At 39.9% G+C, this 17,018-nt stretch overlaps 1 protein-coding gene across 1 annotated transcript in view; it reads right to left on the minus strand.

Annotated features, from left to right (window-relative positions):
* Positions 1-2,659: 2,659 nt before the first annotated feature.
* GUCY2C (guanylate cyclase 2C) overlaps positions 2,660-17,018 on the minus strand; it is a 45,119-nt gene continuing 30,760 nt past the window's right edge. The window contains exons 17-26 of the mRNA XM_062624170.1: positions 16,390-16,527; positions 12,204-12,292; positions 11,383-11,474; positions 9,632-9,790; positions 8,137-8,329; positions 7,605-7,779; positions 6,597-6,695; positions 5,730-5,824; positions 4,954-5,030; positions 2,660-3,927 (exon numbers count right to left, since the gene is read on the minus strand). Coding sequence (XP_062480154.1) covers positions 3,753-3,927; positions 4,954-5,030; positions 5,730-5,824; positions 6,597-6,695; positions 7,605-7,779; positions 8,137-8,329; positions 9,632-9,790; positions 11,383-11,474; positions 12,204-12,292; positions 16,390-16,527 — 1,292 coding nt within the window. The 3' untranslated portion in view covers positions 2,660-3,752. The remainder of the gene's footprint in view (positions 3,928-4,953; positions 5,031-5,729; positions 5,825-6,596; positions 6,696-7,604; positions 7,780-8,136; positions 8,330-9,631; positions 9,791-11,382; positions 11,475-12,203; positions 12,293-16,389; positions 16,528-17,018) is intronic.

Here is a 17,018-nt window from a genome sequence, read left to right on the forward strand (position 1 = left end):
CCTTTCCTATGAAGACCAGCTGAGGGAGTCGGGTTTGTTCAGCTTGGAGAAGGGAAGGATCTGGGGAGACCTTAGAGCAGCTTCCAGTGCCTAAAGGGGCCTACAAGAAATCTGGAGAGGGACTTTTTACAAGGGCATATAGGTGTTCCTGCCCATGGGAGAGGGCTTGGAACTACAAGATCTTAAGATCCCTTCCAACCCAAACCATTCTATGAGTCTGTGCGTGACAAAAATGAGATGGAGAAATGGGGGGAGTCTGAATATGACCAAAACTACAAAGCTCTGATGTGTATTTGGAAAGTTTCACTACCTCATGCTTCAAAGCTATAGATTCACAGAAATTTTATTTTTGTGTGAGTTAAATTGAAATGAATGGTGATGGTGCCACGAAAATCCATTCCACTCAGAGAACTCACATGAAGTTTTTAATATAACATTTCACTGTTAAAATAAAAAAAAAAAACAAAACAGGAGAGGTGAATGATTTCTGACAGATTTCTGATGGTAGAGGGCTCTGATCTAATATTTGATAGCAAGATGCAATGGTAAGAAATTGAGTCCAAGAGAGATTCAAAACAGAAACCAGGAGCAAATTTTTTAAAAGAATAGTTGTCCTGAGTTCAGCAGTCGCAGTCATGTTTTTCCTTTGTGTTAGCTGGTGCAGTGCTGTGTTTTGACTTCCAGCCTGGGGACAGTGTTGGTGAAGCCAATGTTTTCGGTTGTTGCTAAGTGATGTTTACCCTGACCAAGGACTTTGTGAGGCTCATGCTCTGCCAGGGAGGAGGGGAAGCTGTGAGGAAGCAGAGATGGGGCGCCTGACCCGGCCTAGCCAGGGAGGTATTCCATACCACAGCACGTCATGCCCGGGGTGGGGGGTAACTGGGAGTTACCCGGAAGGACATGGTCTTCTGGGTGGGACTTGTTTTCTTGGCCGGTGGTATCGTATTCTCTTCCCTTGTTATTTTCCCTTATCATTGTTGTAGTTGATAGTAGCGGTGGTGATTTGTGTTGTACATTGGTTGCTGGACTGTTCTTGTCTCAACCCGTAGGAGTTGCACTCTTCAATCCTCCTCCCCGTTCCTCCGGGAGCGGGAAAGGGGAGAGCCCCGGTGCAGGGGGGGGGACGGACCTCGATTGTTGTCAGCTCGGCACCACTCACTGGGAGTGAGTGAACAAGTTACCTGACTGGGTTTAAACCACGACAATAGTAAAAAATTATTTTATTGTGATGTATGATTGACAGATAGGTGCAGGAACAAAACCACATAGAAAACAAACCTACGAGAAGATAGATCCATAATCTCATTGCTAAGGAAACTATTTATCTTCAAAGAATTGTATGAAATTTACGATCTGAAGAATGCAGGAAAGAGAAGGGCTACTGAAAACTAAATACTGTTTGTCTCCATAAGCGTCAACAGACATCTACTTTAAAATAATTTGTATCTCAGAGGTGTCAAGAATGGAACCCGTAAAGCTCCTCTTTAAGAATAGACTTACTTACATCACTTCAAAGATTAGAGCAGATCTGATTAAGATAGTAGTAGTGGGCTTCTTCAGGCAAGAAGAGTCCAAGTGACGCTTGTCACTGCCGTACAGCTATGCTTGCTGAGCGTATCAGCTACAGCAACCAGGACAGCCCAGTTGATGCAAAGTAGTGCAGCAGTTGCACCCAAGAATGCAGGCATAGAGACAAGGCCTGTTGATTTGCACAACGAGGTAGGAAATAGCAGACTTTGTACTTCTATACTGTACTGATATTCTTAAACCTATGTCAATAGGTTTAATACCATTTTTAGAATACCAGTCTTCTTTTTTTTCTCTATCTTCATCCCAATGAATGTTTCCATTAGGATACAGACAGAAGACGGTATGGTATTATAACCCAACTTGGAGTATTGTGTGCTGTTCTGGTATCATCAACGTAAGAAGGACATGGAGCTGTTGGAGCAGGTCCAGAGGAGAGCCACAAGGATGATAAGGGAGCTGCAGCACCTCTCATATGAAGACAGGCTGAGAAAGTTGGGGCTATTCAGCCTGGAGAAGAGAAGCTGCTTGGAGACCTCATAGCAGCCTTCCAGTATCTGAAGGGGGCCTATAAGGATGATGGAGAGGGACTCTTCATTAGGGACTGTAGTGGTAGGACAAGGGGTGATGGATCCAAACTGAAACAGTGGAAGTTCAGGTTAGATATAAGGAAGTTCTTTACTATGAGGGTGGTGAGGCACTGGAGCAGGTTGCCCAAGGAACTTGTGAATGCTCCATCCCTGGCAGTGATAAAGGACAGGCTGGACATAGCTTTGGGTGACATGGTCTATGTGAGATGTCTGGGGTTGGAACTTAAGGTCCTTTCCAACCCAAATCAGTCTGTGATTCTAAGGTTCTATGATTAGTGCCAGTCCAAGTTTAAAACTGATTACATATAATCTGAAAGCTGTGGCTGTTGGTTACATGTTATCTGCTGTTTCTGTCTATATCATGTTCCTCGGTGTACGAATTTACATTCATTAGGCAAAAGTGTAAGCCCTACAGCACCTCATGATTTAATTTTTCCAGGAACTTTTGCACTTCTGTGTGTTTACACCTAGGTTGTTCTATTTTTGTGTTTTCCTACAAAGCCAATACATGTTGACAGAGAAAAAAAACAAAGGCAACTGGCTTAAATCTTTTTAAAATATTTTGTTTACTTGAACAAAGATGCTGTTCAAAAAAATAAAAGAATGACTTTGCACCAAGTTCTATGGTTTGAATACCGACCAATATTTGACAGTGGTGAAAGAAGTAGCTCTGCTTTGAAAGCCACCAATGCCCAAAAGGCCTTTGCAAAAGTTTCAGTGACTAGTTGTTATTTCTTCATGTGATTGCTGATTTTCTTTTACATGCCTCCCCTGTTTTGGTTGCTTTTTACAGCTGTTTATTAATATAAATGCCATGGTGTCAGTTAATGAGCAAGTCACTTGAGTAAAACCTGAGTTTTGCCTGGTTGTGAAACTTTATCCAAAAGCTGAATTGAAAGTTTCTGAGGTTTAAGTTCAGTAAGTTGGGTTTCTTCATTTCTGTTGCACTTCTGGCTTGGGGGCAGAAGCAGAAATGGAGAAAAGATGTGAAAGTGTCTGTTTTTGCAAGATTTCCAGTCTCATTTTGCAAGCTCAAGAGATTCAGATAAGCTTTAGAAACCATACAGCTTCTGGACTAATCTCCCAAGGTAAATAACAGAAGTGTTGTCTCTTGAACAATGTCAACTTGATTAAACAAAACATGTGAGACACAGGGGAAACCAACAGAAGAAGCAAAATGGCAACATGTCCAGGATTTACGTATTACATGTTTAATGATATTTTCAAATATATTACACCAAATCTTTCTTCAAATAGAAATTGCAAATTAAATACAACATCTAAAAATCTTGGCAAATTAAGGCTTTGCTATGAATATTTTCAGAAGTGGATTATTGAACAGGCTATACCATTTAAAAAACTAACCAAGACAAACAAAACCAAATATTTTCCAGACTCAAATGCAGATATTTTCATTTACCTCAATCAGGTTGCATGTGTCTTACTGAAGTCATCCAACAATTTCGACATTACAGTGAAGAGAGGTTTAATTTACTGATAGCAGGTCAGCTGGTTGAAAGGATGCTTGAAAAGATATTTTCCTTCTCCTCTAGCTGAGAGTATAAGCCTCCAGGCTTTATATGAAGTCCTTCAGAGAGCTGCTGCAGCTTTTTGAGTCATACTAGACATCCAGTTTTAAATATATGTGTCATAATTCTCTGTGCTGACCAGTTGTAGGTATTCCAGGGTACCTGATCGGTAACTAGCTACCCGTGAAAGCTTATGTGTCTTGGATCCTTCATTTTTCCTTTTCTGAAGAATATTGGTTATCATCTCTGCTAGGTCATCTTGTAACCGCTGCTGGTTCTCCCTAGAAGCAGAAGGATGGAAAATCAAAAATCAGTGATTTGCATGTTTGTAGTGATCCCCAGTGTTTTTTAAAACATCTCTATCCCATGTTAATCACATTCACATGCTACTGATAAAAAGTGTGCACAGAACCATATTCAGGTTCTGGATTTGTGAACAGAATTCAGGATTTCCATGTGATTTGTCCAAATAGTATAGATCCGTGACTCTGCACAGTGTCATTATAGACCTTAAAAAAAATCATGATCATTTGCATGAAAAGGAAGAATTAATTAGATTCACTCCCAATCAAATAGATTGTAGCTTTCAACACCATTACTGGCACCAGCCCTTTCCTTATTCAACTTCAAGTGTCCTTCAGTAACTAAATTGCCACTTTTCATACATTTTCTTCATAAATTTCTGGAGTACCCCATATATGACAATTTTAAGGGGCAACTTTATCAGTCACAACCTATATGAGGAAGCAAAACCAAAACTATCACAGACGACAGTGATACAGCTTAATAGGTACTTTCAATAGTTGAATTCCAGAAGAATTAGCAATTTTATAATTCTGATCATCTCAACAGATCATATTGATTAAAAAAAAAAAAAAAAGAGTTCTGAGTTTACAAATGCAATGCACCATAGAAGTGATGTTCACAGTATTTCCTGTGCAGCCCAGAGACATGTACTTTCCATGTGTATTTTCTGCACTTACCACATCAGAACTTGTCCTGTGTTATTTCCCTTCCAAGGAAATGAACCCATTAAGCACTTATATATATATATATGTCATAGAACCATAGAATACTTAGGGTTGGAAAGGACCTTAAGATCATCTAGTTCCAACCTTCAGTACACACATAGTCCCACGTCAAGAATGTTTGCATGTTTATATGCATATACGCTGTTAAGCCTCTAACTGTTGAAAGCAAGTTGAGTGACATGAAAAAAAACAAGAAATGCCAGGGAGGAACAGTGAAGGCTAAAGTGCAAAAACTGGGAATTTCTCTTCCCTTTTCACATATAAAGACCATCTTACACAGAGGGAGGTGTTGGGAGATTGTATTTCTTGTCCTCAGAACCTGTCAACCAGTAGGTAATCTCTGTTCCTCTGCCCTAAAAATGTATGACAAAGAGAAAGCACCATTTCAGGATTAGAATACAATTTCCCATTGTTAATTCACTTAATACTGTATTGCGTATTGATGTGTTTGCCTTTGCTTGTTTTCAGTAACTGATGCTTACAGCAAAGGAATAAAAATCAGATGTGAGAAGAAGAATAATGGGGGAGATGCAGCTGCACAGAGGTGAGCTGTGCTGCCTGCCACCAGTTCCCAAGTACAGAATCTGCCAAGTGTAGCAGACTGAAATAAATGGATTGTTAGATAGACAGTCAGCTATCAGAGCATGAGGAAATTAGCAATAGATTTAGCTTCCCTTCCATCAGATTAATTCACTCTACAGTTTTCTGTTACACATGATATGTTTCATTTCTTCTCCACATCCTTATGTTGCTTTAATTTATGACTTAGGGAGTTCTTCATTGCCTTCATTGTCTTTATAGAAGTGTCTTCAACCACTAGAGACTGTGATGCCAGTTGATGTTCCCCATCCCCCCAACCTTGTTCCCCAGCTGTTAATGAAGCTGCAGGGTAGTCTCAGCTATGTGATGCTTTTATGCTACCCTTTTTCTCAGTGTTCATGCATTTACATAGAATCATAGAATAGTTTGGGTTGGAAAGGACCCTAAGATCATCTAGTTCCACCCCCCTGCCATGAGCAGGGACACCTCACACTAGACGTGGTAAAGATTACCTTCAAGTACGTTTCTCCTCTCACTTCATACTGGAATGGGCAGTCTGTTCTTTTCAGGATGTTAATAGTGGAACCACTTACATGAATCCTTAAAGCTAAAAATTAAAGAGACAATGAAAGCTCAACCTGGAAACATTCCACCTAATCATATTAAGTATATAGGGTGTAAGTATATAACTGGTGCTATAGCAGAAACTCCTTCAACTATTATCAACATAAATTCTGAGAGTCAAATTAAATGAGAATCAGTTACATTGCTGTACAAAAACTCTGACTCCACTATATAGCACTGTATTTAGGGAGGAATTGCTGGTACAGCTATTGTTCTGAAATACAGGTGACCAATGTATCTGTAGTATTTAGATGCCAAAAGGGAACAGAGTTATTGGGAATTACCTAAATAAAGATAGTTGTGTGAAGACATTTGGTCGAAGAAAGACAAACTGACTCTTGGCACAGTTCCTTAATGGTGAAGACATAATTGCTTCAATTTAAAATATAGTTTTCATATTTTCACAGCAAAGTTGTAACACAATTCCAGTCAAACTAAAAATCTACACTTCATAGAGTAAAACTGAATTCCAGACACATGAGTATCATGTTTTCTGGGAGAACTCAGACAGTGATTCGGCCTATGTACTCCCCATCACCAGTACTGAAGCATGACCAAGGAACATGCTTAGTGAAGTGTCCGCTGTCACTTCCGACAGTGAAATAATTAATAATCAAAACAAATAGAGCTTCTTCATCTTTAAAACTTCTGCAAGCTGATAATAAATTGTTTTCAGCTGAAAGCAGACAGTTCAGTCACAGACTAACCAACAGCCTTTGGTCCTGTTACACTGACAGCTAAAATGAAATACTTACGCAAACCCGTGGATTCCATCCGCGAAGCTGTGTTCACCGTATCTCCAAACAAACAGTAACGAGGCATTTTTATTCCAACCACACCAGCTGCACATGGACCTAGAAATGGGATGCAGAGAATGTTAAAAGGTAGATCAAGAGATTGTTTGGAAGGTGTCTCACTGTTGCAGAGCAGTGCGGTGCCTGCTGGAGCTCTGCATTCCTCACCAACAGCAATACTCTGTACCTCACTTTCTGAAGAGTCTAGTGGTCTCCCCTTTTACTCCAAAGCTAGACCAGCTCTGTTAGTCTTACATAATCCAACAAAAGCATAAAAAGTACACAGGTGCACAGTGTTAATTGTATTTAAACACAATTTCAGTGCAGAAAAAAAGCACAGTTACTAGCTGTCAGTTTTTGAAGCAAGAGAAAAAAAGAATAAACTTCATTATGGAGAGGTCCATAGTGATGCCTCAAGCTGTTTCCCAGTGCCTCAGTAATTTTCAGCAATACGTTCCTCCCCTGGCAGTTGGTGTTCAGGTGGTTGTTGAAACAAGTGGAAATAAAATTTCCCAAAGTACTTCGGATTGTTGAGCTATCTGCAATTCCCCTTTGATGAAAAGTATTTATAGGGATAAATTAAAACATTAATTCCCATGTAGGCTTGACAGAATTTTTGCTTCCAAAAGTGTAAAATACAGGCTTGCATTTTTTGGCTAGACATGCATAGCTGGCCATGACTGTTCCCCACTTTGGTCAGGGAGGAGTGATCTGTGAAGGCTTATTTGATACAACTGGCTTAATCATACCAGGAACAATGGTAGTTGCTCTTCCTAGCTACTGACTAAGCTATGAGTGAATGGATATGGGCTATTTTACTACAGGGGGGCAAATCAATGGCTTATTTATTTCTGTTGCTTTTCCTGCAGGTACATTGTTTTCAACCTGACACTTCGTGAGGAAAGCAATTGTGTATGATGTAAACCAAGGCAACAACATTGTCATTGTTGATCTAGCACTATTGCGTACCAGAGTGAATTCCAATTCGAATCCAAACAGGCAGACCTGGCAGATGCCTCAGTTCAAAAGATCCCATGAAGCTGAGGATGTCCAGAGCCATCATGGAGATGTCTACTGCATGCCGGTTGCCATTCCTGTTAGGTAAACCACTCACCACCATGTAAGCATCACCAATGGTCTCCACCTGTGGTAACAAAATTGGAGCTCATTACCTGCAGATATGGCAAATTACATATTTAGTTAAAAGCAGAAAGGTTGTATCAGATCTTCTTGTTCATGATTAAACATTTCTTCCCTGGACAGCAAGATTGATTGATTAATTTAAAGTAGCTGAAACCTCCTTGGTATATAAGTGTTTATAACTGTACCCAGCATTCCAGTTAGTGAATCTATTACCACTTAGTATAGAAAATTCAGTATAAGTAGGCACATTGCTTCTTTCGTCTTTGCTTAGAAGGGAGATTCCCAAGTCTACCACATCATGCAATTTGATTTGTGCATCCTCTGATTGTTAAGTGAGCAAAAGTGCAGAGCTAATCACCTTGTAAACATCATGATGGTCAAGAATGTGGTCAAAGTTCTTATAGATATCATTCAGCATATCTACCACCTCCATAGGGGTGCTGTATTTGCAGAGTGTGGTGAAGCCAACAATGTCACTGAAGTAGATAGTGACTTCTTCAAATAGCTCTGGTTCTACCAGACCAGTTTCCTTCAAAGACTTTACTACTGGCCTGTGTAAACAGAGAAGGCAGGAAGACAGATGAGTAGTGTTTAATATTAAAGATATTTTTTCGTGCAACCCAACCAGATAATTGCTTTCTATGTAGGAAACATCAGTTTGCTGAAAACTGCCACTGTAAGTATGTTTAAGATGCCCATAATCTTTCAGCCAGGAACCTCAAAGCACTTAAAATGTTAATTAATGTGCTACAGCCTTACAGAATTCAAGTGTATTAATAGCCATGAGGAAACTGAGACACAGTTAACTGAGCTTCTTGTGTAAGGTCAGGAATAGCAATATTGAGTCAAATTTAAAACTGAAATTCTGAAAATTCTGACATGTAGATCTAGATTCTACCCACACAATAAGTAAGAACAGACATATTTGTCTGTTTTTCCAGTAGAGAAGTAATTTCATCCGAATAATTACATCACCTCATCTTGATTTCAAATGAGATACCATAATAATTTTATGGAACAAAAACTCAGTTCCATGACAGTCAATATCTATTCAGAGGGACCTTCATTTTCTTCCATTTCTAAATCCAGGAAAATACCTGTTCCTAGTGGACATATTGAAAGAGAATAATAGCAGGAGTCCCAGAAAATTATAGGTGTTGCACAACGCTGTGTTCCATCTACAATAAGACAATAGAGTGGTGGAAATAAAAAGAGTAGAAGGAAACATAAATTTCTTATTACATAGTCTACACAGCCACACCATTTTCACCAAAACTGGATTGAACAGCCACTTTTTTAAAAAAAAGATTAGTCATAAAATCAATACCCTGACTACTTAAATACCCTCAAATATAGTAATGACATACCAGGATAGTTTCACTATTGTGTCAATAATACTTGTCCTATCATACTCTGAAGCCCTGTATGGCCCAGAATGGCCCAGCCCACCTCAGCCCTTCTGCTGCATTACTAAACCCCAGACTGAAACTGGGCTGCACTTCTGCTCTCCAACTGGAGACACTCCTTCTACACTCCTACTACAGTCTGTTCTGCTGGAGCAGAGCAGAGCTCTATGTGTTCCCAGAAAGGCAGTGGAAAAGAGGTTTGTACTGGAAAGGGAGATCCTGTGCATGAAGAGAGATTGGGGAAGGTAATGGGTCCCAGTACCATCTTGGCATGAAACTCCACTATACTGTGGAGACTTCAAGAACAGCTTCTTCTTCTTTCCTCCCTACCAGGATCAGATGAGAGGGGAATGAAATGGAAGATTAATATTAATTCCAACCCTCACTCTCCAAGAATCAGGTGATATATGTAAAAAAATGACAGTCAAAATCCTCCTGGCCAGTTACCTTGGAAGTAACATGAAGTTAAGCCTGTCTGCTCTGTCTCGCTCTGCTTTATATAGCTCTGTCCTTTCCTCCACCAGGTGCTCCAGATTCCGGGAATACAGCTGTAGACGCCGGATCAGGGTATCCATGTAGCTTTCATTGGTCTGGCCATGGTAGTTACTGCGAAGATACACACAAGAGCCAAAAAGAAAGGTTGACAGAAGCACATTGTTGAGCGAGGCAAAAAAAGAGGCCAAAAAGGAGCAATGGAAACTTCTCCAGTGTTTTACTTCCATGTAGTTAGAATGCACAGTGCCTCAAATACATCATCTTTTTCTTGCTTGGAGGACATACATATATATGAATCAAAAGTCTGTGATTCATGTTTCTCGATTGAAGCTAGCAATTCTTAAGGAACTCTTAAACCACCTATCTCTGCTATTATTGTCAGCTCCAGGTTACCTTGGGTAATCTGTGAACATTCGTTTATAAAAAGTAACTGTCAACTTGAATGCTAAGAAGAAGCTAAAGATAGTAGGTAGTAAATTGCGTCAAACATTTAGATGGAGACTTCAGCCAGAAGCATTAACACAATTTTGGGCTGCCTGTGTGGAAGACAGAGCAATTCAATGGAACAATTAGCAGCTCCTGGGCTAGTTTTACTCACAAGATCCTGCAGACTCCAGCCTACTAACTCCTGGAAGCAAAGGTATGGTAACATGAGTCACTCATAACCTCTGTTTGTCTGGGCAGCCTGCACTTGCCAGATCAGCCTGAAAGTAGATGAGGCCAGGCTCACTGGAAAAGTCAGATTAGGGTCAGATTGTACCCAACTGGACTTTAAAACCACTCTCATTTCAAACAAATCTTTATGTCAGGGATGCACCATCTTAGACTCCCCCATGGGGAGAATGAGACACTGCATGTGGCAAGAGGCAACCTCTCTGCTTTTGTAAGATGGGGGCTTAGGAGCTGAACCAGGTCTTTCTGTTCATCTGCAGTAAGATTATTCAACTGATATACTCAGTTACGCATAGCACAGTTGTCCTTCTGCCCATGTAAAATGTGAAATGATACAAGTACTGTTGTGGTTTGTTGATGAGGAGAGTTTAAAAAAATGGGAAGCAATATCCCCAGAGAAGCGATCAAAAGCCCATTGTTTGGACATCAAAATAATCAATTCAGACCAAACTCTGTAGGAACAATGCAGCATTGGCCAGGTTAAAGGCCTGCATAACTCCACATTGTTTGTCCAGCTATGGCCCTTACTATGCCACAGCTTTATACCAATAAACCCCTGTAATTAATATTTCTGGTGAGTTACAACCCAACACTTCTAGTCAGCTTAATTTGGGACCATCCAAGCTCCTGTATGGCACAACCTAGCTCATTCAAACTTTCTAATCATCCTCCAAACATTTATGTGCTCTCATTTCCTGAAACTTAGAAAACATGAGTCACTATCCAACTCTTGACTAGAGACAGGGGGTGAATTACTTAAATGGTTTAAATCTCTAATTATCCAGCTTGCTACTTTCACAATGTAACAATTTGAGGTATGGTGATAGTCTTACCCTCACTCAGTTAATATATGCATAGATGCTCATGTACACCCATGTACGTATACATGTGCACGTGCTCACCTACTTTAATGCCAAGGAATAAAAGAGGATCTAAGTGAAGACACTCAGTTTTTCCACTGAATCATAATCACATGAGCTTACTTAGGAGGAGTTTGGAGCATCTTAAGAAACAGAGCTCCTGCTGCTCACCTGAATATTTTAGCCAAAGTATTCTCAATTTTCTTAAAGTCTGGCCTTTTCTCTGGATCTTCTTCCCAGCAGCTCTTCACTAGTGTATACACCTTAAAACAAAAATTTAAGGAAAGTCCATCTGAGTAATGGATATAGAAGGTTAATGGTGCTAAACAGCAATAGTTCATTAGGGAATTTCTGGTTACTCTTGACGGGCAACATATTAAAATGTGTGACTAACTGCTTTGAATCAATGGTTAGGACACTCATTGCAGGCATCTTAAATTTAACTCTGTGGTGACTAGTGACATGATCATAACTTGAATTTGAATTTGCAGTACATCAATAAAAGGCAAGTAAATGGATCCAGTCTTGCAGCTAGTGCCAGATACAGTTATTGACATGGAGGTAAATGATGTGGTAATTATATTTCCAATATCGTGAGTCCAGGATTTTTCTGAAACAAATGATTCAGCCAAAAAGAATGAGGTTCATTGATGAATATGATGATGTCTGCCATACAAACATTTTCACCCAAGCAGGAAGCCTTAGGGGCTATATAATCAGTTGAGAGAGGTATATTTGAGGTGTGATTCATCCCGTCTTAAAGATATCTAAAACGGGTCAGCAGAGTGGCACCATATAAGCGTCCATTTCTTTCCAGTGAAATAATTCTCACGAGTTGTATTTCATTTCACTGGTAACAACTATTGAATACCATTTTTTCCCATGAGGTTAGGGCATTTGGCATAAGATATGCAAAGCTTTCATCATCCCATGATCATGAGCTCTAGCTGGGCCAGGATTTCTGCCCTTCACCCAGTTAATTATTAGCTTACTTCCATCTGTCTTTCTCCCACTGTTTCCAATGACAGGTCTGGTCGGAAAGGCTTCACTCCTTTGCCACTCTCCACTCTGTAAAGTTTCTCTAACACAGGAAAAAGAGGAAAACTTTTAAACAAAAAATGTAAGAAGGACATTCCGTGTGGATAATGTCCTATGGTGTTACAAGTCACTGTATAAATAGAAGCCTTAAAGAGTTCCCTCATTTTGATGTGAATTTCAACTTTGGAGCTTTTCTAAATATATGGCACAAGATCAAATCAGGCTGGCTTGAAGGTACCTGAAAGCAAAATGAATAGGAATGTACATGAGTATTTATTGGTCACGGTAGACATGGTTATGGCGTCTTCCCAAATAAACGTTAGGCATTATTAGTGTGCCTCTCAGCATGAAGTATAGCTATAGTAAAAAACAATGTGAAAAGCCCATTGTGACTTGATCAAAAGTGCAGAGTCATACAACTCTCATCAGAGCAGTTCAAATCGTCCTACAGATGCTCTGCTTCCTTGAAACTAGGCTATCAATGTATGTGGTTTAAAAACATTGCATTTGTTAGCTCATTTGTACTTTTATTCATGAAACCTGTTCTATGAAAGTTATTTGGATTCTGAACATGTCAGAATGCAGACTGCATTTGCACAACTCGATTTAGGCACAGTGAGAGCTAGAGCAAAAATCTCTCTCTTTGTTCTTCTCCTCCAGACCTCAACAGTTCCAGAGGGAGTCAGTTAAAAAAGAGAAGCAATTTTTTACCTCTGAGGAAGAGAAACTGAAAGAGATCTGTGAACAAGCATGAAACACATTTATTAAAAATATCTGATTATATTTGGGAGCCATTTTTACTGAAGGAAGCATATAATGATTTGAGGAAGGTTTGTAATCATGATGGTATATGCAAGTCTAGAACAGCTAGGGATGCCTAAGCATGTCCAATATGCATGACCACTTTAAAAGATTCAGTAGTTTTCAGGTTTGTGTGAGAGAAATTACAGACTAGAAAATGAGCATGAGGCTTGAGTCTCACAAATTCTGTGGAGTGGAGAGAGTGCTAAAAAGTCTTCTGTGGGCTGAGATGAGACAATCTTTGTAAGTCTCATGGATGCAAGAGGAATGTGCTGAATTTCCATGTTGCACATGCACCTGGGAGCAGAAGTAACAGCAGCTATTAGCAACACTGCAATTAGCCAGTGGCAGAAAGTAGTGGAACAAGGAGGTAGCTTGAATTGAGCACTGGTATGTGACAAGATTTCAGTCTTGAGCACTGAATGAAGTGTTTCTGCAAAAGAGTGGGGCAACCAGTTGGCCTAACAGCTGTCTTGCAGAGAAGTCAGTGAAGAGGACTATGACCTAGTTACTTCTATACATTAGAAATCCAGTTCTGTATGCCCATCATGTTAGTGGGACTTCTTTTCTCACATTAATAGCAATATTATTGCATGTTAAGTTGGTGGATACGTATTTGCTGGTTGAGAAAATTATCTCGCTGAGTACCTGGATGTTGAGTTTAATTTGCCTAAGTTGGTGTACAGAATCTAGGTACAGCGTTTTTAAAACAACTCTTTTAAAATCTGAACACAGTCCTTGCTGTTGTCAAAGAAGTCCTGGAGGACTGGCTATATCAGTTGTCCTGAAATACCAGTTTCATGTCTTCTAACCTGCAGAGATTAAGTTCTGATAGTCTAGTCATTGAAAGACTTTCTGCAGGACACTTAAAAAACCAAATTAATCTAACATGCAACATGAACATTTCTTTGCCCATTACTATTGATTCTAATTTGGTATTCTTTTCTCTCTTTTTATCCTAGATATTTGTAAATTAATAGTCATGCCAAGTTTGACCTACTGTCTTCCAAAGTTAGATGATTCCACAAAAAAAATTCAAAGGTGTTAGAATAAGTATGGTCCACCCTCTTGCCGTCTTATCTTGGTTAATGAATGAATCCAGACATTTAAATGAGGAGGCACTTCAGCAACATAAAATAACACTCATTCCTTCCTGTTACATTAAATTTGATGAACTGGTGAAACTAGGCTGAACACATTTACTTAAATTGCATAATCAAACATTAAGAATAATACCAGAAGCTATTAGATCAGCAATATGTATCTTATATAATGCTTTTAAGGAAAAAGTTTTCAGGATAAAACAATGTCCTCACTGAATGGAAAACTTAATATTTCAACTGAAGTTTACAAAGCAGATTTAACTGCATCCAAACTTACCAAACAGGCTTTGGGCCCAGTAAGTTTATTGCTGTCTTACTAAGCATACCGATAACCTGTGACCATCTCCAGCAAAGAATCTAGAGGTGCTGAAAATTCTTTCAGTTGGATGGATTAACCTAATGCTATTTGAAAGGGATGGTCTTTCTAAAATGACAAAATGCAGTGTTAGGAAACAGGTCAAAGTTTAAACAAGGAACCAGATTGTGACTGTGACAGCCAGGGTCAAACACAGAGCAGCGAGGATGCCACCACATCTCAGAAGAGCCCAGAAACACTGTGTCTGAGACTAATTTAATAACCATTAACGTGACACAGGAAAACTGTAACTGCTCAACAAATATGGAATGTAGTTTGTCATGAATTTACTTTGCAAGTCTCTTTCACAGACACCCCCTTGTTGTGGGGAAAAAGCTTGCATGCCCTTGTGAGGTTGAAAGCTATGCTGGTGGTGGCATATGCCTCTGGTAGGGTCTCCCATGCCAGATAGGTCTCAACTGAAGGGTCAGACGAAGTGTGTCCATGGGTAGGATGGGCTCACTAGCCTTCGGGCAACCATCCTAGGAGAAGGACAACTCTAACTTCAAACCCGGGCAGATGGAGCTCGTCTAGCCTTGTAAGGCCATCCATCTAAGAGAATGACACTCTAACCAAACTCACGATCTGAGGACTTTGCTGTCACCATCCAAGCTCGCTAGGCCCTGGAAGATAAGCCTCAGGTGTAAAGGGTGGGGCCAGTTCCGCGCACGCTGTGCCTCACCTAAAAAATCCACTGCACAGGCCTGAAGGGTTTACTCACACTTGCAAAAGCGTGGGTAAAGCCCTTCCCAAATCTTTGTTCGTGAAGTCAAGCCATCAGAAGACTTTGCAAGTCAAAATGAGCAAGGAAGAGCATTGCTCTTTCCTTTCTCCATCTATGATACTTGTAAAGTCCTTGCATTCATGAGGATTGTGCCTACCTCTTCCCAAGAAAAAGGAATAGAAACTTTTATTTTCTCTGCTTTATCTTAAGCATGGAGTCCTGAAGAGTTTGCTTGAAGGGGGACAGGCATTTCTAATATCTCTTAGGTCTACATTTCTATTAAAGAGTTGGTGATGTGAAATACTGTGTTTCTCCAAATATGAACACAAAGTTGTGATAATGCAGGATGATGAATGTGCCTCAGAAGTTATTCCTAAATATAATTCAGGAAAAGAGCTATTAGGCTGTCCAGCTGCTGCTCTAGATGTTTTAACAAATGTGAGGCGGATCTATCAGAATGACTCAGAGGTAAAGGCAATGTCTAAACTTGTTGTTGGTAACTGTCACCAGGAAAATCTCAAACCCACACATGCTTTTATGTCAGTTCTAGTATACCTAGTTCTGGATTCTGGGAACTGGGATTGACTAAGCCATTAACCACTCAAAAACATTGTCATAAAATTCACAAAATGGGGTTTAATGGATGCAGTACAGGAGGAGATGCTTTTTCTGACAGAAGTTAAATGACTGAAGTTAATTTTTTGAAGGAAGTCTGAATTGCCGGTTTTTAAACGCCAACTGTTCCTGCTGCTGACTTTTTGCTGTTCTGTGATGGCATTGCTGATTTACAATGCCTAATATGAGTGAATTATTATATGTTGTGCACAGTTTATAACAGAAAAACCTTTGTGGCCTTTAAATGTTAGAGTAAGCCTGAACAGCATTCTATAATGTTAATTTTTGTAAAGCTGTAGCCAAGGTGAGAAAGGAGGAGAAAGGGCAAGAAAACTCAATGCAAACTTGATTTCTAGGAAGAATAAGGACGCTTGCCCCCACAGTGAGATCCTTCAAGCAAGCTCTTCAATTACCACATAGTGAAAGAAGCAGCAGTTCAAGCAGCTATCAGAGACAGTGCTTTTCACAAAACATTTAGAACAGGCCAGTTACAGCTACATCATCCCAGAAGCCTGCAATGAAGGAGAAATCTGTGGATTTACCTTTGTTGTCCCAGCAGTGTCTGGTGTAGAAGGTCTCCCTGCGTAGAATAATTTCTTGGGCAATGATCCCATAGCTGTACACATCACCCTTCTGAGATACATCAGCATGACGGAGATGCTCAGGAGCTGTCCACAGGTCTGAAGATCCCGATGATAATGGGCGATAAGGTAAAGAGGGAAGTGAGATAAGTAGTTGAAAAAGAGTGATCCTTCTCAGAGCATCCGTTTGCTACAGTGGTATTTCCTTTTAGTCTTTCCAGGTCAATCCCAGAGCCCACTGGTATAGATGCATAGAGTTTGTTATACAAGATGTCAGATGAGAAGACTATAATATTTCCCAGCGGCCTTGATAACATAAATCTGTTGAAATAACTTGCAAGTGCTTTTGAGCCTGACATAATATTTCCTCCTCATAACCACTTTCTTGCTACAGAAATTATTAATCTGTATTTCTAGTGCAACAACTGCCACTGTACCTCAAAACCTGAATGCTGCCATGATATGACAATTTGTTACGACATGCTGGTGATGTAATAGTGACCTGAACATAGTGACACTGAATACAATGTTATGATATCAGCCTGAAACACCCAGCCACGATGAATCTGTAGATCTCTTGTGAAACATTA

The sequence above is a fragment of the Pezoporus occidentalis genome, unplaced genomic scaffold (assembly GCF_034315485.1).
Source record: "Pezoporus occidentalis ecotype Australia unplaced genomic scaffold, CSIRO_AGI_Poc_V1 ctg263, whole genome shotgun sequence".
Taxonomy (NCBI): Eukaryota; Metazoa; Chordata; class Aves; order Psittaciformes; family Psittacidae; genus Pezoporus; species Pezoporus occidentalis.